This window comes from Saimiri boliviensis, chromosome 11 (assembly GCF_048565385.1).
Source record: "Saimiri boliviensis isolate mSaiBol1 chromosome 11, mSaiBol1.pri, whole genome shotgun sequence".
Classification (NCBI taxonomy): domain Eukaryota; kingdom Metazoa; phylum Chordata; class Mammalia; order Primates; family Cebidae; genus Saimiri; species Saimiri boliviensis.
The window spans coordinates 3,588,269-3,614,794 of NC_133459.1; the positions used below are offsets into that span (position 1 = coordinate 3,588,269).

Sequence of the window (26,526 nt, forward strand, 5' to 3'; positions counted from 1 at the left end):
TCTGAACAAATCAATCACTTAAAAAGGAAGAAACCGGACTTGAAGAGGAAAAACAATCGACCTCTCGCAGCCACCATTCAATTGGTTGGTTTTTCTGCGTAACAGCTGGGTGGCTGGAAGCCGAGGGGGTTTCTATGGTAACCAATTACAGCCATGATTGGTGAAAAATTACAGAAATATCCTGTGTGTGAAGTTATGCCAGGGAGGCAGGCACAGGCTTGGGTGCTATGGGTTTAACTTCCTGGGGCAATGTTTCTCTAAGTACTGATGGCAGGCAGGTTCTCAGCCTGCCGGGATGGGGGGCACTGCTGGGGCCTCGGTGGAGCTTGGCGCAGTGTGGTCGGGCCTGGTGGGGTCTAGTGAGCCCTGGTGAGGTCTGGTGGACCATGGTGGAGTCTGGCGAGGCCTGGTGAGGCTTGGTGGGGCCTGGTGAGGCCTTTGCACCCGCTCAGAGCAGTGTCTCATCTTCTGGGGGCTAGACTCACACTCAGCTATGCAGGTCATGGGAGAACTAGAGATTCTAAAACAGCTCCCATCCTCACTGGGTCACCTGTAGCCACAGAGGAGTTACCTTAGGGTGCATATGGGGGAATTTAAGCCTGTCCCAAATCCTTCCGTGTGGTGGTGGCGGCCTTGGTCCCTGCCCCAAACTGGCTGATAGTGCAGAGAAACTGCACGAGGAGGAGCTCCCTGTGTCTGCAGCAAAGTACCGCCATTCTCAGTAAAAAACTGAACAACAACAAAAAAAGCCAAACAAAAAGAAAAAAAAAAAAAAAACCTGAAGGCTTACTGTTTGGGGATTAGTCCTTTTTGGTAATTAGCACTCAGTAGCAGGAGTTTCTCTCTCACCATCCTGATGACCAGGGGGCCATCTGTTCCCAGGATATCAGGGAGAGTCAGCCCTGGGCACAAGAGTTTCAGTACTGAATGGAGGGTGTGCCCACGGGACATTCAAACACAGCTACAGCTGCACTCTCCCACGCAGACACACTCACACATAGAGCCTCCCATGTGGACACTCAGACACACTCGCACACTCACACAGGGACACGCAGATACAGTAGTACACACACACCCCAATACCCATAAATACACAGATACTCACACAGACACACACTTGCACACTCACAGGGATGCACAGATACACTTGCACACACACATACACCACCACACACAAATACACAGATACTCTCACACAGACAGACCTGCACACTCACACAAGGACACACAGATACAGTTGCACACACACACAAATACACACACAGATACTCTCACACAGACAGACACACAGGGACACACACAGTTGCACACATACACACCAACGTGCACAAATACACAGATACTCTCACACAGGCATGACACACTCACACAGGGACACACAGATACAGTTGCACACACACATAGACAAATACATACACAGACACAGACACACACAGGGACACACAGATACAGCTGCACACACACACCAACACGCACAAATACATAGATACTCTTACACAGACACAGACACACAGGGACACATAGATACAGTTGCACACACACCACCACACACACACAGACACACTTGCACACTCATATAGGGACACATACATTCACACACACTGACACAGATGCACTCACACACTTCCGAGCTGACACACGTGGACATAGTCACACAGCAGTACACTCACACACACACACCAAATACACACAGACGCCCTGGCCCTTACCCACACAGTCTCTCACACTCGTGGGCACACTCCAGATGCGTCTTTACACTCATGGATGCCAGCTGACTCTCATACTGGCACACTCACACAGCTGGACTCACGCACACACACTCGTATCCAGTCATACACACTCACATATGTGTGCATGCCTACACACACACACTCACACGCAAGGACACACACAGCTGCCTTCTTTCCTGAAGTCACTCACTGCCTTATACAGAAAAACTACCCAACTCACTTGCCCTGCCTGGCTCTGAGCGGCTCATCAGGCTGGCACTTGGCACCTGAACACCCTCGCGCCCTCCACCTGCACCCCACCCGAGGCAGTCATTACAGTGTGGGGATTGATTTTAACTTTCAGACGTGAGGCTGGTGATGAGAGCTGACTTTGAATGACACCTATAATCAGTCCTCAATTATCTGTGCTGGCGGAAGAGGGAGCGTGGGCCCGGCTCCTCTGAGCCCTTCCACGTGGCTCTCTGCCGCGCCCTGGTTTTCATGTGACACCGAAGTGTCCGCTGGTCCGGAAGCGACCCCCGGCCTGGTGACCGAGCCTCTCCGGGTGAACTGGGGAGGGACCTCTGGCAGACCATGGCTCCGCCCTGCCCGTCCTGGCCTCTCCCCTGCAGCCCTGCAGCTTGGAGAGGCAGCCCCGCCCCCCTTCGAGGTCGCCGGGATTTGCCCTTTCTCCAGCCCTCCTGGGAGCTGAGGAGGTGGATAACAGGGTTTCAAAGGGCACCGATGCTGCAGATAAACAGGGGGAGCGGAAATGTCAACAGAACAAACACTTCGGGTCAATAAACTTTCAGCTTATCCAGAGCAGATCTCATTTCCCTGAGTACCATCCAGGGGAGGCTAGAAGCAAGCTTTTCCACGTACTGCATTTCAAGCAATGCCTGTTTACATACAATACGCCTGCCGGGCTCTGGGTGAGGGGCAGGGGGAGGGGGTGGCGTTTGCAAAGTGCAAGGGCCTGGCAGGTGTAGGTGCCAGGAAGCATCTGCCACTCACGCTGGGAGCCTGAGACCTCTGCCCCCCGAGACCGGGGGAGAAGGGCTTCTCCCGGGGGCAGGAGGCGGCCTGGGCTATGTAGAGGCAAGCACTTGGCCCTGGGGTCCGAGGCAGAGGCCGGGGTCCGGTTCTGCCACCCTCCCACTTACGTCACATGATGGGCAAAAGGAAGGAGGGACCCCAGGTCTTTTCAGATCTTGTCAAGGCTGACCCGAAGGCTGGGGGTGTCCGAGGCTCGGTGTGCCCTTCCGTGGTGAGCAGCGAGCTGTGTCTGGCAGGCGCCCCGCACCCTCGAGCCTGCACCGCGCTGTTAAGGTCTGATGAACGAACCGCACGTGAGTGAGTCAGCCTTTGAAGTAAAGGAAGGAAGGGTTTCGGCTCTCCTTTTGAAGTTAGGAGGCGCTCTTTCTGGAAGAGAAGAGCGACCTTGCCCCAGTGAGGGCTGGAGAGAGCGGGCCCCGGGGCCCCGTCCCCCGGCTCGGCGCCCACTGACCGGTCTTCTCTGCTTCCCCCCCCACAGCTCCATGTCCATCCGCTGGCCGGGCCGCCCCCTCGGAAGCCATGCCTGGATACTGATAGCCATGTTTCAGCTCGCCGTGGACCTGCCCGCCTGCGAGGCCCTGGGCCCGGGCCCCGAGTTCTGGCTCCTGCCGCGGTCGCCGCCCCGGCCGCCCCGGCCGTGGAGTTTCAGGAGTGGACAGCCAGCGCGGGTCCCGGCCCCCGTGTGGAGCCCCCGGCCGCCCCGCGTGGAGCGGACCCACGGACAGATGCAGGTGTCCCGAGCCAGACGGGCTCACAGGCCCCGGGACCAGGCGGCCGCCCTTGCGCCCAAGGCAGGACTGGCCAAGCCCCCCGCTGCGGCCAAATCCAGCCCTTCCCTCGCCTCGTCGTCCTCGTCCTCGTCTTCCGCGGTGGCCGGGGGCACCCCGGAGCAGCAGGCCCTCCTGAGGCGGGGGAAGAGGCACCTGCAGGGGGACAGTCTTAGCAGCTTCGACTCCAGAGGCAGCCGGCCCACCACAGAGACTGAGTTCATCGCCTGGGGGCCCACGGGGGACGAGGAGGGCCTGGAGTCCAGCACACTTCCGGCCATCTACGGCCCCACCACGGTCTCCATCCTACAGACACGGAAGACAACGGTGGCCGCCACCACTGCCACCACCACGGCCACCCCCATGACGCTGCAGACTAAGGGGTTCACGGAGTCCCTGGATCCCCGGAGAAGGATCCCAGGTGGGCTTAGCACAACAGAGCCTTCCACCAGTCCCAGCAACAGTGGGGAAGCCACCCAGCCCCCAAGGATTCTGGGGGAGGCCTCAGGTACGGCTGTCTCTCTTCTGGTTTGGGTTTGCTTGGGGTTGAGGGCTGGGGGTGTGACTCAGGAGAGAGGCTTGCATGTCCCAGGGGCGATGTCACGTGCGGATGCTCTGAGAGAGATACAGGCATGATGTATCCACAAGCTTGCACGCGCGTGTAGACGGTTGGATACACGCTGTGCCCTAGAGGAAGCGGGCCGTGAGAAGGGAGAGTTTCCCTCCTGAGTATGCACCTAGAAGTGGGCGCTGCACCCCTCGTACCTCTGTCAGGGACCAGCCAGATCTGCCAGGTGCTGCTCCCCTCCTGCCTCTGGTAGGGACCGGCGGAATCCACCACACATAGCCATGGCTTCCAGAATCGTAGAATTTAGTTTCTGGGGCCTGCCCAGGGAGTAAGAAGCTTGCTTGTCTCGTGACAGAGTAAAGGATTCCCCGCTCCAGGAGTTTCCAGAAGCCTTCAAGGATGTGGGACCCGTGGGTGGGGGCAGGGTGCCTGCCAACTTGACCTCAGTTGAGGATCAGGAATGGCCTTAAACAGCAAGAAAGACCAAGGCCAGGTAAAAGGAAGAACTTCCAGCGGTGTTAATAGAAGCTTCACAGACAGCGATTCAAGTGGCAGTGTTCTGCTCCCTGGGGAGGTGTGAGGAGGGTATCAGGAGGACAGAGGTGAGAACACAGGGCCTTGGAAAGGGCTTTGGCTCCCTACTGCTGTTACCCTAGCTGCCTGTGGACACACACGGGTCGTTGGCTTTGGATATCTCCTTCCAGGCAGTTCTGTTGTTTTTTATTTTCCTCCTATACATGGTCCTGCATTTGCTCCGAAAGGAGTTGCCCTTGGAAAGGAAGCCTTGCCCCTGAACTGGCAGCCTGCACTGATGTCACCAGGCTTCAAGGCAGGCCTGCAGGGTAGAACTCAGCACCCCGGCCCCCCTGTCACCCTCACCTCCCTCCAGTTTTCTGTGCCTTGTTAACAGGCACAGCCCAATGTGCCAGGCTGGCTCAGAAGTTCACAACTCAGATCTGTGCGTGCACATTCTAGACAAACAGCAGCATTTGCTAACTGTAAAATTGGACACAGGTTTCAGGGCGTCAGTGCAAAATGTGGGGGCGCCCTGTGGCCTCACCCCTCACTTTTCACACCCTTGGGCTTGTGGGCTCTGTGGCACCCACCCGGGCCTCTGTAGAATCCAGGGCAGGGAAGAGAACTGCTCTTCGGAGTTCCCCTGCGGGCGGCCGGCACGGCAGGCAGCCATGCCCTCCGCGTCCTCGCTAGGCTGCGTCCTGGCCCGGGTTCCTCCTCGTCTCGGGCAAGCAGGCACCGGACAGTTGCTGGACAGGTTTTCCTGGGGTGGGCGGCTTTTGTCCTTCAGCCGGTGACCTACTTTCTTCCTCACCTGGACAGCGGAACCTGCGCTTTTTATTCTGAGCTCCTCTTCCCTAGAGAGCAGGGTTTCTATGGAAGCACAGCCTGCGCTCCCTGCGGATGCTGGGGGCTGTGCCTGGAGGTGGAGGCTGTGGGCGTGGGAGAGGCTCTGGAGGAAGAGGCTCCGGAGGCTCTGCACGGTGTAGCTCCCACGCAGCCTCTTTTGGGAATCCACGGACACATGGGGCCTGCGGTTCATCTTGCACCGTTAGGTGCCTATGAGCAGTTTACAAAGCGTTGGTTTTTAGCTCCGTAAACTCAGCAGCCATCATTGTAACAGGATTTCATGCTACACTCCCTTAGTGTCACCTCCTCTGTGTACGTCACTTACTATATAGACATGGATGAGGAGACAAGTTCCCATTTATTCCAAATTACATTTGTTATTACTAAAGTTAAACACCCGGGACAGCGTTATAGGCTTAGCAAATTAATTCAGAGTGCATTGGAGGCTGCTAATCCATCTTGACAGATGCTTATCTTGGAAACGATTGATGGTTCTTCATAATATAATCTGGTGCTAGATTAATTTGTTTAGCAAAACAAATCTGAAAAGAGGAAAATATGTGTGTTTGCTTCTAATGCAGAGAAATGTGAATTCTGGAAAGAGACGCCGGCCGTGGGGAAGGGAGCAGGTGGTTTACAGTAGCGCTCGTCAGGGCCGGGCCGCGCCGCGGTCGTGAGCTTCCAGGCCCTCGCAAAGGGACGAGAAGAAATGCAGGGATGATTCCCCTAACTGGGTTCCTCATAGCTCAGCGGGCGCCATGTAAATGAATTAGACCAGACCAGGAGCAATTTAGGTTAGACACTAGGAAGAACCGTCTGGTGATGCAGGAGGTGTGCTCTTTGCTTAGGCTACTGAGAACAGGCTGCATCATCTCCTTTTCTGGAGCCCCCAAATAAAGAGGATTCGGGAATGGGGGAAGAAAACCACTGTTTAAGCTTCCCTGGATGGAAGGAGTGGTGGGACAGAGGGCTGAACTCCCTGACACCTCCTCGCCTTGGCAGTCATCAGATGTAGACCTGGGCCCCCAACAGTTGGTGGAACGTGGACACTACTCACACTCCTCAGACACCTAAGACAGCAGGAGTGATCTCGGGGATTCCAGAGCTGCAGGCTGGGAGGCCATGCATTGCTGTAGTTAGTTAGCAGGTGCCTCGAGACTGAAGATCTGGGTGAGAATCTGAGCTCTGTTGCATGTCACCGTGACCCTGGAAAAGGTCTCTTCTCTCCTGATTTCCTTTCCTTCACCAGCAGAATTGAGGCTTAGAAATATTTTTCCTAAGCGGTTGCTGTGAGAGTTTAGAGGAGCAATACTGAGTATAAAATAAGGCACCTGGCACCGAACAATTCTCCGTTTTTTTTATACCCAGCAAGATGGCCGACAGGGTTGCCTGTGTCAGAGGCAGAACAGGTCGCCAGGGACTTGGGAGTCTTATCATCTCAGACACAGCCAGCTTTGCCATGGAGCACCCCAAAATTTGAAATTGGAGTTGTAGGAGGTGCATGAAACATCCATTAAGTGAGTTTTACCTGTCCAAAAAGGGAATCTTGGTATCAACTTTGGGAATGTGTAAATTTTATTTTTGCTTCTGCAGAGAAATATTTAGAAGGGACATGTCCTATTTTTCTATCTGTCTGTAGCACAGGTATTGCTAGGCACAGAGAAGACAGGTGGCTAGTAATTTGGGGCACTCTGAAATTTCTCAGGAAGTATCATTACTTGATGGAATGATTAAAGGGGTCCCTTTCAGGATTCACCCTGCATATAAAGCAATTGGGAAATCTCTTTGAGTTTTAGGGTAATGGTTAAGAGTTCCACTGCCTGCCTTCAGATTCCTGGCTTCAGCTCATGATCACTGTGTAAATGTGGGCAACTTGCTTGTCCTCTCTGTGCCAGTGGGAGTGATAGGGTTAACAATCTCATAATATTGTTGTAAAGATTCAGTGAGACAGAGCATGCCAATTACTCAGTGCCTGGCACATAGCAGTGCTCAGTATGTGCCTGCTGCTGTATATATAAGGATGGTGATGGTGATGGTGATGGTGATGGTGATGGTGATGGTGATGGTGATGGTGATGATGGTGGTGACAGTGATGATGAGGATGATGAGGATGGACATGGAGATGATGATGATGATGGTGATGATGATGGGAATGACGGAAATGGTGATGATGATGATAGATGATGATGGAGATGATGGTGATGATGTTGGTATTGATGATGCTGATGATGATGGTGATGATGATGATGGAGATGGTGATGATGGTAATGGAGATGATGATGGTGATGGAGATGATGATGATGGTGATGAAGATGGTGATGATGCTGATGATGTTGGTATTGATGATGATGGTGATGATGGTAATGGTGATGATGATAATGGTGGAGATGGTGATGATGGTGATGGAGATGATGATGATGGTAATGGAGATGATGATGATAGTGATGGAGATGGTGATGATGGTGATGATGTGGGGATTGATGATGACGGTGATGATGATGGTAATGGTGATGATGATGATGATGATGGAGATGATGGAGATGGTGATAATGTTGGTTTGATGATGACAGTGATGATGGTAATGGTGATGATGATGATGGAGATGGTGATGATGGTGATGATGGTATTGATGATGATGGTGATGATGATGGTGATAGAGATGCTGATGATGGTGATAATGGAGATGGTGATGATGGTGATGGAGATGGTGATGATGGTGATGATGTTGGCATTGATGATGATGGTGATAATGATGGTAATGGTGGAAATGGTGATGATGATGATAATGAGATGATGACGATGGAGATGATGGTGATGGAGATGATGATGGTGATGGAGATGGTGATGGTGATGGAGATGATGATGATGGTGATGGAGATGGTGATGGTGATGGAGATGGTGATGATGATGATGATAATTGTGATGACAATGATGGTTACCATTATGCTAATTTGCTGCCAGCAGCTTTGTTGCTCTATTGAGGGCTCATTTGATGAGTTCCTGCAGCCATGTCCCTGGCCTTGGCACTCTGTTCTGAGGTGTAGATGCCACTAGCCAGGAGCCTCTTGGGGTGGAACGTCACCTGGCACAGGTTCATGGAGGCATTGAGCTCCGGCCTCATGTGAGCACTGGCAGAGTGTGACTGTCAGATGGGTCAGAAGTTCGCTTGAGGCCGGGGTCGGGGCGAGGCTCCCCACAGTGCAGCCCCATCCCCTGTGACAGCTTTCTTGCTGGTCATGTTTCAAATCTGGAATCACAGAGTCTCCAGGGAGAAAAACAAAAAGTCATTCTCTGAGCCTTTCTCTTAGGGGAGGGACAGCGGGGGGATGGGGAGTTGGGGAGAGATAGCATGGGGAGAAATGCCAGGTATAGGTGATGGGGAAGAAGGCAGCAAATCACACTGCCACGTGTGTATGTATGCAACTATCTTGCATGTTCTTCACATGTATCCCAAAACCTAAAACGTAATTTAAAAAAAAAAAACATGTAAAGCAGACTTGTGGGGAATTCAAGCCAACTGCTTTGGGTTTCTGAATACGGCCACTGTGGAAATGCCTGGGGCAGCTATTGCTCAGGGGAGGTTTCCTGAAGCTTATCTTCTTAAGCCCTGCATGCCCGCACCTGGCCCCAAGACTTTCCCTCCTGCTCAGACCAGTCTGCCGCTTTCCCCAGCTCATGTTCTGTCTCTCAGAAAGCTCGCCGCCCAGGAGGGGCCCTGAAATCCTCTAGGTTCCTGTCATCATTCAGGGTTTGCCTCTGTTCAATCAGTCATGTATTTGTGACTTTCAGCAGCTCAAGGGTGAGATGGCTCAGATGTCATCCAAGTCTGGCCTGGTAATTTTTATCTTGGAATTCATTCACACGTTTCCAAGGATGGTTTTCAAGTTTGCTTTGTCTTTGTCACCAGGTGGGAGCGGAGGTGGTGGTGGGGGGGGGGGCTTCTGCTTCCTTTAGTTGTGTCCCTCTGTAAGCACGGATGACACGCTGGTGTTGTTTCTTCTGCACCCCAGCAGTCAGCTGACCTAAGCATCAAGGCATGCCAGCCAACCTCAGGAGCAAGCCTCACGGTGGTGAAATATTTTCTAAATACCAGGATTGGAGTGGAAGAAAATGAGCAGATGTCACAGGGAGAGACGTCCTCTTCCCCTTTGGTGTAAAGCCTCGGCGGCGGTTTAAAAGCTGAGCCCCTTTTAATTAAGTTGCTGGCTGTTTGCTACCAGGGAAGTGAATCTGTCTTTAATTTAAAGATATCTGAAGCAAATGACTCATGAACTTCAAAAGTTTTGAGTGGCTTAATTGGGATAAGAGAATCAAAGAGCAAATGAGTGCTTGGAGCGCTACAAAAGATCCTAAACTCTGTAGACAGCGAGGCTGGGCTTTAGGGTCTTGACTGGGATCTTCCGAATGGATGCAGCGTGGCAAACCCTGCGCGCCGTGGTTCTGGGTGGTGGCCTGTGGTTGAGGTCTCATGCTGGCTGACGGCTCACCGAACCCAGTCAGCCTCTTAGAGCACTCTCTCCGCTTTTGCTGAGCAAACCCGTGTTCACGCCAGATGGATACGTGTGCTCCAACTCATGGAAGTCCAGCCTGCAATACTTCTGGGCACGACTGTGTTGCAGGCCTCCGTGCATTTTCCTCCTGGCCTCAACTTACTGCATTTAGTCCCTCTTTAGCTTCCTTATTCGCTAGGGCCTCCTTCTCCTTCTAAGAGCATGCTAGGGATGGGAAGGTCTGTCATGCCCATTCTAAGCCTTTTCTTTCTTTTCTTTCTTTCTTCCTTTCTTTCTCTTTCTTCTTTCTTTTCTTTCTTTCTTTCTCTTTTTTTTTGTTTAGGCAGAGTCTTGCCCTGTGGCCCAGGGTGGAGTGCAGTGGCGTGATCTCCGCTGACTGCAACCTCCGCTTCCCGGGTTCAAGTGATTCTCCTGCCTCAACCGCCATAGGCACACACCACCATACCTGGCTAATTTTTTTTTTTTTTTTTTTTTTGCATTTTTAATAGAGACAGGGTTTCACTATGTTGGCTAGGCTGGTCTTGAACTCCTGACCTTGTGATTTGTCCACTTTGGCCTCCCAAAGTGCTGGGATTACAAGCGTGAGCCATCGCTCCTGGTCCATCCTAAGGCATCTTCTGTGGGAGAGCTGCTGGGCTTAACGCTGTCTTCCTTCACCCTGGAGAGCTGCCTGGACTTCACTTGTTCCGGAGTTTCCAGCAAGAAGAGGAAGGTTTTAATGAACAGCCCCTCTACCTGGAAACCAGTCTCCTTTAAGGGAATGGGTGGGGTCGCTGACTACTCAGGTAGCCGGCAGCTGCACGAAACACACCCTTATAGGATACGCCTTTCCTTATGTCATGAATATCACTAAGTCCTGGACTGATAGCAAATCTGTTTGATATATAGTGGATTGAATTCACGATTTCCATCCGCTCAGGGGAATGATTCTGAGTATTGAGATTAAATGTTAGACAGAATGCCATTTCTAGACTTTTTGTTTTACTGCGTTACAAGGACCGGTTTTAGAATGTCTGGCTTCTTGATCAGTTACTCAATGAACCATCAACTCTGTACTTAGTTGATAGTAAATGCCACCCCTCGGGGTGGGAGAGGGGTGAGGAGACGCAAAACGTGGCCCCGCCTCCTCTTTTCAAGGAGTTTAAAATATCCAGTTGGGAAAGCATGACAGATAAAGACATATCCTTGCACAAGAGAGAAATGACAGGTAAGGACAATGGAGGAAGCCTCACCAAGCCACAGCTTCCAATCGCCCGGTCGTTATTCTGGCGATAGAGATTAGAAGGAGACGGGAGCCCTGTCAGGTTTCCTGGAGCTGAGCCCTGGAGGGGAGAGGGGAGGCACAGGAAGAGCCCACCTTGGGGAGGTGTCGGGGGCTGAGATGGAGCAGGCAGAGCTTCTGCAAGCCTGGACTGTGGAGGGAGCCAGGCCCAGCCTCCACCTCCCCCATGGCTGAGTTTCTTAGCCTCTGGAACAGAGGCTGAATAAGATGACCCCTGAGGTCCCTCCCCTAGCTCTGCATTGTCCTAAGAATGAGGGAGTCCTGGCAGTTCTTCCGCAAGGAGGTGGAACGATGGTTTTGGAGGACCCACTTTCCCGACTTGCCATCAGTGAAAGAAGAACGCTGGAGAGCATGCCCCTTCCCTCCCTGCCAGCGTCCACAGCCAGCTGCCCTTGGGGACCCAGCAGTGAGCTCAGTGGTCTATGGACACAGGCAGGCTGCGGGCCAGGTGGGACCCATGACTGTGGGCTCCGTTTGAAGCTTCCACTTTGGGATGATGAGACATCTTTCTCCAGAGGCGGAACCCTCTGCCCGACCTCTGCCCAGGTATGGCCCGCGCCATGGACGTCTAGTGGTGCCATGTGAATCCTGCTGGTAGAAAAAGCATCAGCCTCACCTTTGCAGCAGATGAGTTCCAAACGATGCTTGAGGGCTCCCCAGGTGGTCACTGACTCTCAGTCCCGGAGACTTAGCAGAATTCAGAGGCAGACAAACGCGGGATAGACCAATGTGCCGTGTGGTTCGACGTGAAGACAGGCTTCGGGTCCCTGCTCTCGACGTCATTCAACGTGGTGCAGCAAATCTCGCCTCCGTCCACCTTGCAGTCTGTTGTAAGGGTGCAATCGATGCAAAATAGGGGGGTAAGGCTTCCCTTTCCAGAAGTTTCTTTCAGCACGAGGGAAGCCAAGTTTGTCAAAGGAACAGAGGGGCTGAAAATGTCCCCCCAGAGGTGACCGATGAGTGGCACACGTCAGGTTTGAAGCTGGTGCCAGCAGAGAGAGTGCCCACCTTGGCCAAGGTGGACCTAGGCTGGGGCTTGAGCTGTCCTTGCCTCCACTTTCTGACCCCATGGTCCTCTGAATCTTTGCCTGCAAAATGGGGAAGCGGCTTCTCTCTGACAAGCTCGTTGTGAGACTGGACCATCCCGGCCCACATGGGAAGCTGAGTGCTGTAGTGAGCATGCGGGCCCCTCTGGTTGAGTCAGGTTGAGTCACGTCTTAAAATACGCACGGAGCCCACCTCACTGGTGGCTGTGCCAGGGTAACTGAATGGTGCTTGTGGTGGGAAAAATGCCATTTGCTTCCTGTGGCCTTCCATATCCTCTTCCGCGGTCAGTCAGGTTGTGTGGCTGCCTGCTCAGTGCTATTCTGTTCAGATCATGGTCTTTCTCTGCCCTGGAAGGCCTCAGTTCTCACCGTGGCGGGCAGACTTACCCCAGGAAGCCCTCAACCTGGCCCCTTCAATGTGCCAGGTCAACACCCTGAGGTGCGGTTTGTGTGAGCCCCAAGGAGGGGATGGGGGAGAGAGACGGGGGCTGCAGCCAGCACCATTGCCTTTGCAGGGGATCAGGCTTGCCTCTCTCCCGACTCTGCTCTGCATAGCTGGGAGAGCACTTTACAGTTGCACACACCCCTCTGTTCATGTAGCTGGGATAAAACTTCATAGTTTGCCCAGCGGGTGCTGGACTCCTTGTTCTCCAGATCACCCTGAGTAGGGGAGGGAGGGGTCTGAGCTGAGAGGCCCCGACACTGTGCGTGGGGAGTGGGGCAGGACTCAGCCCTCCTGACTTAGGACCGTGGCACTTTCCACGATTCTATGGGGGCTCTTTGCGGCTTGGAGACCCTCCCACCACACACCTCTGCTGCCTGAAGCACAGGATGCCCTGAGTTTGGGGTCTGGATCCAAGAGGAAGTACTCGGGCTGTGCGTGACAGTCACTGAGCAAAGAAGATTCCAGGTCTTCTTCTAGAAGCTCCAGGGGTCCTGTCCATTAGCAGAGCCATGAGAGGTGGACAGAAGAGCGTGATGTCCCCACCACGAGATTTCAGAGACACACCCTCTGGTATGTCCCCAGCCAGGACTTCAGGGATGTGTCCTGAGACCAAGGCCAACTGCTGGGACCTCCCTTGGGTCCCTGTCACTTATTCTCACCTCGACAAGGAGGAAATCGGTGCTGTCTGTGGCAGGGAGGGAGAGAGAGGCTGTGTGGTGGGGCAGCTGGGAATCTCGGGCTGGGTGAAGATGGCTGAAGAGAGAACGAAGCAATGCCAGACTCTCCTAACCCTTGCGGAGCCAGTGCCCCAGCGTGTGATGGATTTGGTGACCCTCCCTTTACACACCACCAGTGTACCTTGCGTAGAAAACACAATCTGGGTTTTAAAAGGTTGGCCTGGTGTCCTAACCATGCTGAGGAGGTCACGCAGAGGAGAGTGACGTGGGGCAGAACGCCGTATATGCGCGTTTAAGCGCCCCAGCCCGTCCTCACTGGAGGGGCCTGGTGCTGAGAGACGCATACACAGCATTTTATCTGCACGCGTGCTGAGGCGGTCAGAGGCTGGCCTCTGCACAGGGCCACTGGGAACGCATCTGTCACACCAGGTGGGACAGTTGCGTCACGCTGAGGGCAGGTGACTCTCCAAAAGGATGAACAAGCCCCAGAGATGTTTGGACAAATACACCACACACGGTCTTCTGTGGATCCACTCGGTGGTCGCATGCATGGGAACGTCAGTGTGCGTTCCAGCCGGGTGCTGCGGAACCCCCGGGTTCCTATGCTGAGTGGAGGAGGCCCTCTGGGCTCCGAGCGTGTTGGTTAGCAGGACTGAGCAGCGGGCCGGGTGGGTGGGCTGCACACCCGTCCTGTACACAGCAGGGCGTGCCACGTCCATCCTGCCTCATTCTGTGAATGTGAGGAACGCCTGGTCTTGTCCTAGGCCATCTGAAGGCAGCCTTTCAGCCAGCATGAGCCTCGTCCTAGGTGTCCACACACCTCTGGTGTGCGGAAGGCCCAGCCTTCATCTGAGTCTGTGCGTCCTGGGGCTGCTGTAACACGTGCTGTAACGCATCACCTCCGGGGCGCTGGGTGAGGACCTTCCCAGCCTCTTCCAGCTCCTGGAGGCTCCAGGTGCTCCTTGGCTTGTGACCTCATCACTCAGTCTCTGGCTGTATCTTCACATGGCTGTCTCCCCGTGTCTTCTAAGTTCACTTGTCATTGGATTGAGGGCCCTCCTGGATCACCCAGAATGGTTACGCCCAGGCCCAGTGAGCTGGGAAAAGCAGGTCATGGCGAGCTGGGCTGGGACAGGCGAGAGAGTTGGGCTGGGGCAAGGTTCCAGGAGGCTTGGAGGCCGCTATGAGGATTTGGGGTTCCTTCTGAGTGTGCTGGGGGTCATGGGATACATTGAAGAGAGGTGTGATCTGAGCGGGAGGTACCGGCTGCTCTCTGAGGGCATCCTAGGGGGAAGACAGGAGGTGACGGGGCCGGATGGGGCGTGACGGCTTGTGGAGAGGTGAGACGCCGGCCCCAGGAGAGCATCGACTGTGGAGTGAGGGCAAGAACCATCTACAAGGTCCCTGAGGTTTGGGGCTCAGCAACTCTCTTTGGCTGAAAGGGGTCCATTTAATTGAGAGGCAGAAGCTGGGGAGCAGCGCCCCTGGATTGGAAGAAGCCCTTGTGGTGGGACCTTCATTCCTGTGACTTGAGCCGCGCTGGCAGCCGTCTGGTGGAGCACCAGCGGGCACTCCTGTGTCTGTCACTGGAAGGCTGGCGCAGCCCGGAGTAGAAGCTCAGGGGAGCCTCGGTGTGCGGAGGGTCTGGAAGGCCATGGGGCCGGTGGGGACCACTTGGACTAAGCAGGGACTGCAAGAGGGGAGAATGAGGGGTCGGTTGGGGGTGATGAGGAAGAGCCGACCAGAAGGAGGCTGCAGGAGGAAGCTGTCCCCAGGGCAGGGAGGGGCCCTCATGGCAGAGCTCCCGGAGGCACGAGAGAGGCCACTTTTGCCAGGTGGAGGCCGCTGGAGACTTGGCAAGGGGAGAATCCTGCAAGGGCGATGGGAAGGGAGATGGGGGCAGGGCGGGCGCAGAGTGGGGAACTGAGTATTTGGAGGAGTTTTGCTCTGCAGGGCTTTGGGGAGAGGGAAGCTGCAGCTGGAGGACGACAGAGTTGGGTGAGGACTTCGGGCATTCTGTTTCGTTTTGATTTTGTATCACGGGGGTATTCGGATACGTCTGTCTGCCAATGCGAATGACCCTGTAGAGCTGGAAACGGACGATGTGGCGGGGACAGTGAAGCCAAGCCCTTCTGGGATGAGAAGCAGCCTGGTGTGTGTTGTGGGAGGCTGGCGCCTGTGCACGGGCCCTGGCGACGAGCTGAGCTTGCTGTAGAGACCCAAGAGGCGCTCCAGAGAAGGCTGGTTTCTGAGCTCTGCGTTTCACCCGAAGGCCGGCCTTTCCTCCTTTTCCTTGTGAGACTCTGTGAGAACCAGAGGAATGCAATTTCGCCAGAGCTGCACTGACACACCCTTGCTGGGTGGCCTCCCAGGGCCGGTGGACGGAAGTCACGTGGGGCGACCGTGGCACCTGCGGAGGCCAGGCGGAACCACGGGCGGGGGTGCTGATGGCGGCTGGGCCAAGGAAGGCTTGTGGAGGGGGGCATTTGAGCAAGGTCTGACTGGAGAGGAGAAGGTGGCCCGGGGAGGAGGTGGGGCTGCCCGTACAAGTATGAGGCCTCCTAGGAGGATGAGGTGGGTGTGGGAGGAACAGAGGAAGGCCCATGGGCCAGGGGCTGGGAGGGAGGCTGGGAGGCCACCCCGGCAGAGGAGTCAGGTGCTCCCTACCTTCAAAGGTGAGCTGTGGGAGGACACGTGTCCCCAGATGTGCAAGGTTCTGTGCCCATTTCTGTCCCTTCTGGCCTTGGTGGCATACCTGCTCCCACCTATGGCCCCTCACCTGGTCATGGCCGGACAACCTCACTGTGTCACAGAAGGGGTCACCACCCTGTACTCCCACGTTCGCCCCTCTTCTCTCTGAAGCTCCTGACTCTGGGATCCCCCTGGGTGGTCTGTCTCCATCCACTGGCATTTGCCATGGTGTCACTCATGTTATGGGCACCTTCACTTGCCCAGAGGTGGGCCTGCCTGCCTCTCCCCGGCCCCTTGCCAACGCCAGTAACCGCCAGTGTCGCCTGCCTGCATGGTGCTTTCCACAGGCCGTCACCCAGCCCGGGACTCCTTGTGGGGCCGCCACAAACCTCCCAGCCTCAGGTCCTGCGCCTGCTGTGCCCCTGGCTCCCGGCACCCTCCCTGTCCCGCTGCCAGCTCCGTAGCCATTGTCTGAACAGTTTTTTAAAATGCAACTTCTGAGCTTAGCGACCGCTGCAGGCAGTGGGTTCCTAAGTGCCGAAAGCCATGCAGATCTTGCGATCTTTGCTGAAGGAGAAAGGAAATGAAAAGAAGAGCCAGGGTGACGATGTGCTGTGCTTTTAAAAGTCACTGATGCCCACAGTGAGGGGGGTACAGTTCTCCACGAGCACCCTCCCCTTGTGCTCCAGACACAAAGCCAGGCTGCGAATGCTGGCCTGACCCAGGCGGGCCTGGCCGGGGCACACTGGCTGGCTCTGGACTGCCCACGCTTGTGCCCAGAGCAAGCAGTGAAGCTGCCTGCCAGCCATCAGGGTCCAGGGAACTGGGAGTGCCAGGGGCGTCAGCTCTGCCAAGGCTTGCTGGTCCCTGGGCATTGGGTGCAGACAGGGCCTGCAGCAGGACCCTCTGACCCGGGAAGAGGAGGAGTAAAGGGACCTCCCGCCCAGCAGGCAGGAAAGAGGGTTTCGGGGTCCCTGGAAGAGGCAGATGTGTATCAGGTTAAGTGGCTGCTCCAGTGGCCGCTGACTCCCGGTGTGGGGGGGAGAGACGTGGGCGGGGTGGGCCGTCTGGGATACTCGGCCGTCTGGGATCCCTCATCTTGCCACGCCCCATGGACACCCCGTGGAGCTCACGGGCAGAGCCGTGGTCACGGTCCCCCTGGTGCCCGACCAGGATTTGCTTGTGACAGATCCTCAAAGTACATGTTGACTGAGTAGGTAGACTCCCTGTTCATTTCTGCCTCCCCTTCAAAGGGGACCTGAGGCCAGGAAAGGACTCAGAATGTCCAGATGTCACCCTGAGGCCACCAGCTCGTTCCTCAGGCAGCAGAATTTGCTCAGCCAGTGGAACCGGGGCTTCCCGTGCCAGTGTCCTGGGCTGCCCAGCAAAGCACTCCAGTCCAAATGTGTTTTCCACTGTCCCGGAGGCCAGAGCCTGAGGTCAAGGTGTCGGCCGCCCGGCCCCTCCCACGGCCCCGCTCCTGCCCGTGTCCTCACGCGGTTGTCCCTCTGGTGTCTGTGACCTCATCTCCTCCTCTGTAAGGACACCAGTCAGCACGGATTAGAGTCCACCCTAATGACCTCATTTAACTTTAATTACTTCTTTGAAGGCTCTATCTCCAAATGCAGTCACATTAGGGGGTAGAGCTTCAATACACACATTTTTGGAGGTTACAGCTCAACCCGTAACACGTCCCCACCTCCAAGGGCCGTGCGCACTGGGAGAGTGCATCCCCTGGGATGAAGCAGAGGATCCCAGGAGACCTGCAGTCCTTGCGGGCTGGCGGAGGAAATGGAGTTCTGTCACCATCCCCCCACCTGCCCCTGGGGATGGAGAGAGCTGGGCACCGGGGCAGGCCCTGAATCCCTTCAGGCTGCCATGCTTGTGGCAGGGTGTTGCGGAGAGTGTCACCCTGAGGCGGGGGGGCTGTATTGGAAACTCACAGTGGCCAGGATCTGTGTGCATGTGGCATCCCAACTTTGTCCTCTATTTAGGGGGAGAACACTTGACTAATGGCACAATTTAGGAAGAACTGACCCCAAGAGTCCAGTGGGGTGAGCAGTGTCTGCTTCCAGGACTTGTGGGGAGTGGGAGGTTTCTTGGGGCGTGGGTGGTCCTGGAATGGCGGCAAGTCTGAGAGCCTAGAGGAGATCTGGAAGGGGCATCTGGGCAGGAGGAAGAGGTCAGGTTCTGTCCCCACAGAGAAGGTGAGTTTTGAAACCTCAGCACCCACTTTGTGACCTTAGTGAGGGTGACAGTCACCTGGGGAATTGGTTTTAAACGTACATTTCTGGTCCCCACTCTCCAAAAACCCTGATTCTGGCAGAAGGGGCCCAGGAAGCTGCCTTCAGAGGCCCTGTCTTCAGCACGTGGGTCTGGGAGGCAGAGGAACAGCCGCCGAGAGCCGGGGGCCTGCGCTGCACGGCCAGATGCTGAGCCTGGCCTGGTCTCCTCCTGGGTCTCTGGGGGATGGAGCTGCCTTTGTGTCTGGTGAACCAGGACAGAAAAGAGGCAGGGAAGAGTGTCCGAGAGGCAGAGCCGTGGCCCCGAGGGAAGCTGAGGACCAGGCTTGTCCCCTCTGTGTCCTCACTGGCTTCTGGGGGATGCAGATCCCTGTCTGAGAGCCCCAGGAGCCCAGCCCCCTACCTCCGCCACAGCGTGCCACCTGTGGCGGCGGGGTGCCATTGCTTCGCAGTTTGAGTTACATCTGTTCCGCCGTGAGTCATGGGCTCAGAGCTGGGGTGCACACGCTGTCGGTGTGCTAGGCGGCCGCTACCAGGCTCGGGCAGGTGAACCGCAGGAGACACAGGCTGCACCTTTGCAGCCCAGCGGGCAACAGGGGAGGCCAGGAGCAGCCTTGGAACCTCAGAGCAGTGTGGCCTGTGGCCCCCTCTGGAGCCCTGGGAGTGTGGTGGCCTCCCAGACCCACCCTCCCCGTGTTTCAGGGGCCCCAGTCCATGGTGCTTGCCTCCTGTCCTCTCCTGCAGGGAATGGTGTAGAGAAAGCTAACGTCTCTCCTGAATGGCATTTACCACCCAGCCACGTGTGCCGGGGCCCCTCTGGTTGCACCGCCTGACCCTATCCGCGTCTGCGGGACTTGGTCACGGATGTCCTTGACCTGCAGGTCTGTGTCTACAACCATATTCTCAGCCTTGGGCAACGGAGAGGGACCATGCTGCTGGGGACCAAGGCCCTGACACAGGACCCCGGTGCCCGGAAGACTCTGAGGTGGTACCGGGGTGCCCGCCTGCTGGCATTTGCATCTCTGTGGAATCCCCTCCCCTGGAGTGTGGGTGGGGCCCCTATCCCATGGCTACAGCAGAGGTGATGAGACTCTCCCATGTTTAGTAATTTAAGGCTCCGTACTGCTGGCCTGGAGGGGCCCATGTGGCGGGGCCTAGTGGGCGTCCGGGAAGTGAGGGCGGCCCCACCCACAGCCGTCAAGAGGCCTAGCCCTCAGTCCTTCAGCCACAAGGAAATGAATCCTGCCAATGCCTGGAATAAGCGTGGGGTGGAAACTTCTCCAGCTGAGCTTCCAGGTGACAGCAGAGCCTGACCGCGGGGGGTAACACGCAGCCTCTGAACAGCGGGCCCCTGGTCCCCTCCGTTCCCTGTGGGACCTTGAGCAGAGGGCCCAGTGAAGCCGTTGCCAGACTCCTGCCCACAGAACCAGAGATTACTAACAAGGGGTGTCTCCGCCGCTAAGTTTGTGGTCATTTGCTACTTGGCAAAGACAATTAGTAGAGCCTGGAGCCAGGGAGGGCTTGTCAGGGAATAGGCAGACACACAGTAAAAGCAAGGTCACAGGCAGTGGGGCCGAGTGTGGAAGCTGAGGGGGCACGGGCTGTGGCAGCTGGGAGAGGAGCCCAGGCCCCAGCAGACCCTGGTTGAACACGGGCCCCTTCCGATGGCATACTGGGGGTTAATCCAAACTTCCTTTGTCCCTGGCGTCCAGGCATGAGGAATGGGCTCCCGTTGCCACAGCCAGGAGCACCTGTGCTTTCCCACCCAGCCTCAGGGTTGGGGTTGGTGTCTGAGTGAGCAACGCCGTGTAGGCACGTGAGCGGCTGTCACAGTCCACTCTTGCTGTCACCGTGGGGCCTGGCCTGCTCCAGGGTGGGCTGTGCACGTGGAGGCAGCTCCTGAATAACCCTGCGCTCGTGGAAAGGCAGAAAGAGCAGGACAGACCCTCAAGCACAACTGCACAGCCCAGGGGTCCCTCTGCAGCAAAAGGTCATTTTGCAACTTGCCAGAAATTTCTGTCTTGGGCTGCTGATAGCTGGGCCGCAGCTCCTCAGAGGATACCACGTTGGGGTTTTTGGGTGGTCGAGTTTTCCCTCCACCTTGGGCCTGGGGCTGGCTTAGCCTGGCCCCCCTGCCAGTGAGCTCTCTGTCATTGCTCCCTACCAAAACCAGCCTCCTGAGGCCCTGCACGTGACCGGAGCTCCACCGGTCCTGGGCCAACCGCCAGACTGCACGTCCACGTCCGCGTTAGCTCCTGAGGCCCCGTGGGGCCTGCAGACTCCGACGACGCTGCCCACTGCCCTCCTACTCACTCCAGCCCTGGCGAGCTCGGAGCCCAGTCTTCTGATACATCCTGGGAAAAAAAAATCATTGAAATGAATTATACATCAACACCAAGAGACGGATCATTAATTAATAAACTCAGCCGTCTCCACTTCCCACAGCCTACCCAGCATCCGTGGTGAATGAATAAGCGGGCACAGCCTCACAGCCCGGGATGCCGATGATGAACCTCCCTTTCTTGCGGGAAGGGTGCAGGTCAGCGTGAGGGAGGCACTGGGCAGGGCCTGGGCCCCGTGGGGGTCACTCCTCCTGCGAGCGCAGACCGGGGCCTGGGGTCGGCCGGCTGGCGCCGAGCTGCCCTGTGAGGCCTGGAGCTGCTGCCCCACACGCTCCTGCGCTCTGGCCCTTCCTAGTGGGCTAGGTTTTCGGCTCCTGGGCTCTGAGCTGTGCCTGCAGGGTGACCTCAGCCTACACGGAGTGGGACTCTGTTGACAGTTGATCATGGAAGTGCGAAGGCCTTCCAGTCTGGAGGAAAGTGTCCGAGACCAGGGCGGAGGCAGGGCTGGCTCCTTCGGGGGTTGTGGGAGTCTGTCCTGTCTCCAGCTCTGGTGCCCTGATGCATTCCTTGACTTGGAGACACTCTCCACCCTGAGTCTTCCCATCAGCTTTCCTCCGTGTGTGTCTGTCCAAAGTTTCCACTTTTATAAGGACAGAAGTCCTATTGGATGAGGGACCACCCTAATTGCCTTATTATTATTATTATTATTATTATTGAGATGGAGTTTCGCTCTTGTTGCCCAAGCTGGAGTGCAATTTCGCGATCTCAACTCACTGCAACCTCCGCCTCCTGAGTTCAAGCGATTCTCCTCCTTCAGCCTCCCGAGTAGCTGGGATTACAGGCGCCCACCACCATGCCCAGCTAATTTTGTATTTTTAGTAGAGACAGGGTTTCTCTATGTTGGTCAGGCTGGTCTTGAACTCCCAAACTCAGGTGATCCACCCCTCCTTAGCCTCCCAAAGTGCTGAGATTACAGGCATGAGCTACCATGCCCAGCCCCAACTGCCTCATTTTAACCTGATTATTTCTTTCAAGCCCCTATCTCCAAATAAGGTCACATTTCACGGGTAGTGGAGGTTAGGACTTCAGTGCATTGGGGGGGTACATAATTTGGGGGGGCATGTAATTCAACCCATAACACTTGTCCTTGGATTTAGGGGCCATCCTGATCACCCAGGAGGAGCTCCTTAACCACACGTGCTAAGATCGTCTTCCAAATAAGCTGTCATTCACAGGCACTGTGCCTTAGGACTCCAGCATCTTTTGGAGGGAAAAACTTCAGCCCCAAAAGTACCCTCCCTTCCTTCTAGTCCCCATTGTTAAGCAAAACCCCCATGCAAGGACCCCCATGCAATCCCAGAAGAGGGACACCTTAGCGAAACGTGGCATTCCAGAAGAGGTCTGCAGGGAACTCTGCCAGATACATAGGCACTGCCTGTGCACCCGGCAGATTCCACACCTACGAGAATGGAAGCTTCCGGAAGATTTCCTTGACTGCTGGTGGTTTATTTAACATCCTATTAGAGGAGGAGACAGAGAGCGAACAAGCTTGCTGCTGCGTTTGTAGCCAAGGTGTGTTGTCAACTTAGACTTTATTGTTAACTTTGGCTCCTGGGGGTAAAAATAGCACACAGACACACACGGAAACAGAATTCCAGGCAGAGCGGCTGGGCACAGCTGTTCCAGAGCCGGGCTGAATCCGCAGCTCACCCGGCCTGGAGCCCAGAGAAGCGGCTGCTGGGGGGGCACCTGCCTCCCTCGCGATCCCTCTCATTTTTACAAATTTTCGGGAAAAGGAACAATGCGAGCCGCTGCCTCTGCTGAAGCTGGTGCTGGTGAGTGGGATTGATTCCTGAAGGCGCACGGTTTCTACTGCTAACCCGGCATCAGGAAGCTCTGCGGGGCTGCCCCTCTGCCCTAGCAAAGGCGTTGTCCACCCCAGGCCGCCTTTTAGAAGCCAGAAGCCTGGGGATAGGACCCGTGTCCCCCAGGAGCAAAACACCAGCCATGTCTGTCCTTTCATGTTAAGCCACACCAAGGCCCTGTCTGGACAGGGCTCCCGTGAATGCGGCATGGAGCTGGATGCCCAGGGGGACACCGAACAGACATCGCAAGCAGTGCTCAGACCTGGCCCTTCCCGCAGTCAGTGCTCCAGCGTTCTCATCCCCTGCTTGGCTGGATCAAACTCTGCCTGCAGCCCTTCTTTCCCCTAATCACAAAAATATGTCCCTGTCCCTTTTGGGTCTCAGTCTCACTTACAGGCTCAACTTCTCAACTTAAAAGGAGATGGAAAATGCTTTCCACATGAGGACATTAGTTTTTTGTTTTGATTGTGTTCTTTATTTTATTTATTTATTTATTTTTGAGGAGTCTTGCTCTGTCACCCAGGCTGGAGTGCAATGGCACAATCTCGGCTCACTGCAACCTCCGCCTCCCAAGTTCAGGCAATTCTCCTGGCTCAGCCTCCTGAGTAGCTGGGATTACATGCACCCGCCACCACGCCCGGCTAATTTTTGTATCTTTAGTAGAGACGGGGTTTCACCATGTTGACCAGGCTGGTCTCTAACTCCTGACTTCAGGTGATCCACCTGCCTCAGCCTCCCAAAGTGCTGGGATTATAGGTGTGAGCCACCACGCCCGGCCTGATTGTGATTTTTAAAGTCAATGAAGAGCTGACGTTGCTCAGACTCCTTCAAGATGTCACTGCCGGGCAGCTCCAGGCAGATCCACAGCTCTTTGCCTTTCTAACGGCCCCCAGAGACTCCAGAAAGGCGTGAACGTTGTGTCTGACAGGTGAGAAGGCCAAGGACTTTGCGGCTTTCTCGGCTTGCAGGAGTTACGGGGACAGCTTGAGAAGGAGGGAGAAGCAGGTGGTTTTAGGGCCTGTGACCCAAAGGCTGAGCTGGTAACATACAGGGTCCCCAGCAGAGCTGGCTCGTTCCGGTGCAGCACACTGTACGCAGAGGTGTGGGCGGGCGCCGGCCCCAGCTCCGGTCCGCCTGGGCCGAGGCTGGAGAAGCACACACCGATGTCTTCCTGCCCTTCCGTCCCCACCCTGCAGCTCGGGTGGATCCTGGGAGGCCGGGAGCCCACACCACCTTCATGGAGAGGGGCTGGGCCGTCCCCTGCCGCCCTCTGCTCCATGCTGACCTTCCCTCGGAGACCCCTGGGTGGCCAGGAGGCCTATCCTGATAAAGACTGCGGCCTCAGGGACAGACTGGGGCGACGGAAGCCTGTGGCCCACACCCTGGGATCCCCCTTTCCGAGTGCCAGCAGGATGTGCTCTGCGAGGGGCTGCAGGGAGGTACGGGGACACATTGCCTTAGGGCTCTGAACGTTCCTACAGGGGACACCTTTCGGCCAGCCCCTCCTGCCCAAAGAGCCCCAGATGTGGGGATAGGATATGGCTGCTTTCTCCTCTTCCTTCCCGAGAAGAGACTGAGAAGGGAGCGGCTGCTGCGGGGACCCTCCCTCCGGCCTGCGGTAGTGAGGAGGCCGGGCAGATTCCACACCCCTCATGGCACCGTCCTCCCTTCGAGACCTGGCAAGGCTGGGTGTCACATGGGCCCACCTAGGCAAGGCCACACCTGTGGGGAAGGGAAAGGGACAAATTGTATGTGGATGCTGGAGAGTTGACCCCAAGCTGCCCGCCCTGTGGCTCTGCCCTCCCACCTTGGGCCCCTCTCCTCACATGGTCTGCCGGCTGTCCCTCAGTCCCCTGAGCCCCAGAGGCCCAGCTTGGGCTCCTAAGGGAACCCTAGAATTGCACTCTGCCTACCGAGAGCCTCTCAGTGCGGTAACCTACTGACCACAAGAGTGTCCCCCGTTCCAGGCCCCACTGTGCCGTTGCAGGCAGGTGAGAGCCACTTCGCAGGAGCCCGGGAGTGAGGGAGCGAGGGCGAATCCACAACCTTTCTTCGAGACCTGGGGTGAGCGGCAGAGCCCCGAGCCTCAGTGAGCTCCTTGGTACGAGGGAGATGATCTTCCACACCGGGCCCCACTCAGCTCTGCAGACCAGGGAGGTGAGAGAAGGCTCAGTAAGCTGCAGCCGGCTTCAAAAATTGGAGCGGGTTCGTCCCTCTCCCCTGACGTTCTCGGGAGATCCTTGGAGGAGCTGCGTCTCCAAATAGACATCCCAGCCTGGACTTCTGGCTGTGGCCTCGTGTGGTCCAAACTCGCCACAGATGAATGAAAATAGGATTTCTAGACTCTTCCCTGCCCAGCAGGGCATTTCAGAATCTGTTTGCATTGAGGAAAATTAAGAAACTGTAAAAATGCTTATTTCTGCCTCAAGAACCTTTGTGGGACTTTCTGTCCCCACCCAACAATGTGGGCACCCCTCCCAACCCCCTTCTACTCTTAGAATTGGGGCTGGGGAGGTAACAGAACACCCCAGGGCTTGGCTCAGGGTTATCACATGAGGTTGTTTTTGTTTTGTTTTGTTTTGTTTTTTGTTTGTTTATTTGCTTTCTGAGACAGAGTCTCGAAGTGTCTCCCGGGCGGGAGTACAATGTTGTGATCTCAGCTCACTGCAGCCTCCTCCTCCCAGGTTCACACAATTCTCCTGCCTCAGCCTCCCAAGTAGCTGGCACTGCAGGTGCCCACCACCATGCCTGGCTAATGTTTTTGTATTTTTGGTAGAGACAGGGTTTCACTGTGTTGCCCAGACTCGTGTCAAACTCCTGACCTCATGATCCGCTGGCCTCAGCCTCCCGAAGTGCTGGGATTACAGGAGTGAGCCAGCACGCCTGACCCCTTCACATAAATGCAATGCTGCCTTCAGATTATCTGCTTACCCAAGATGCCTGTGTCACAGGGGAAACATGGGTCTGTTCTTCCCCAAGGCTGGATGGCCCCAAGAGTCATCATTTCCCAAAGCCTGGGTTTAGAACCCAACAGAAGCAGGTCACAGGGCTTCAAGGAGCTGCCCAACCTAATCCCGTCTGCTTGTTCCCTGATTCAGCCATTCATTCATTCAGCTGACCACAGTATCTTGCGTGCCCAGTGCCGTGCTGGGAGCGGGACCCTTCCCGGGCAGCAAAATCAACTCAGCCCCTGTCCTCACACAGCATGCAGTCCGGTGGGGAACAGAGCCAAGCACACAGCTGTCTTCCTGCCCTCAAAGGCCCGCCATCCTTGTCCTGGAAGAAAGGGATGTGGAACACAGATCCTGCTCCGAGCGCAGGAAACCCCAGCGGGCCGGCCTTGAAGGATTCGGTGTGTCCTGACCCATCTCTGACCCGGTCCAGGATGGGCCACCCCTCCCCTCGTTCTCCTTGGGGGCAGGGATCGTAGAAGGCCACTGTGACTTGTGCTATTTCCCAGAGACCAGAGAAAATTCTGGCGTTGTGATCTGCCCACACGCCGTCGTCTGTGTCAGAGCCAGAAATAGAACGCAGAAGATTCTTGTTCTGATTTCTGTGCTCATAATTCTAGGGCAAGATGCCCTTATGAGATGTGGATCAAAGGAGGTGGGGGCCGGGGGGAGCCGAATGGAGCAGTTCACGAGGTGTGTGCGTGGCGAGCAGGGCCCCTGCTGGAGCTCCAATTAGTGGCTTTTGTAAGCGATCACGTACTGAGTATCGACTTGGCTCAGCCCAGGAAAAAGAGAGTGATTTGCAAAAGGCCCCTTCAATCATGACAATTAAAATCCAAGTGCAGACCTGCAAGGGCCCTGAACCCGCGCACTCGTTGTGCGTGGACGAAGCCAGGCGGCACCCTGTCAGATGCGGCTCCTCCTTCGATGAAAGCAGCACGTCAGCTGAGCCCCGTCGCACCGCAACTCCTGCCTCCCTCCACAGCGCTGCGTCCACCGGGAGCCAGG

General features: G+C 56.0%; 1 protein-coding gene across 2 annotated transcripts in view; it reads left to right on the plus strand.

Annotated features, from left to right (window-relative positions):
* Window positions 1-26,526, plus strand: part of AJAP1 (adherens junctions associated protein 1) — a 145,868-nt gene that overhangs the window by 57,263 nt on the left and 62,079 nt on the right. For both annotated transcript variants that reach the window (XM_039474486.2, XM_074379966.1), the window contains exon 2: window positions 3,244-4,040. In XM_039474486.2, coding sequence (XP_039330420.1) covers window positions 3,244-4,040 — 797 coding nt within the window. The remainder of the gene's footprint in view (window positions 1-3,243; window positions 4,041-26,526) is intronic.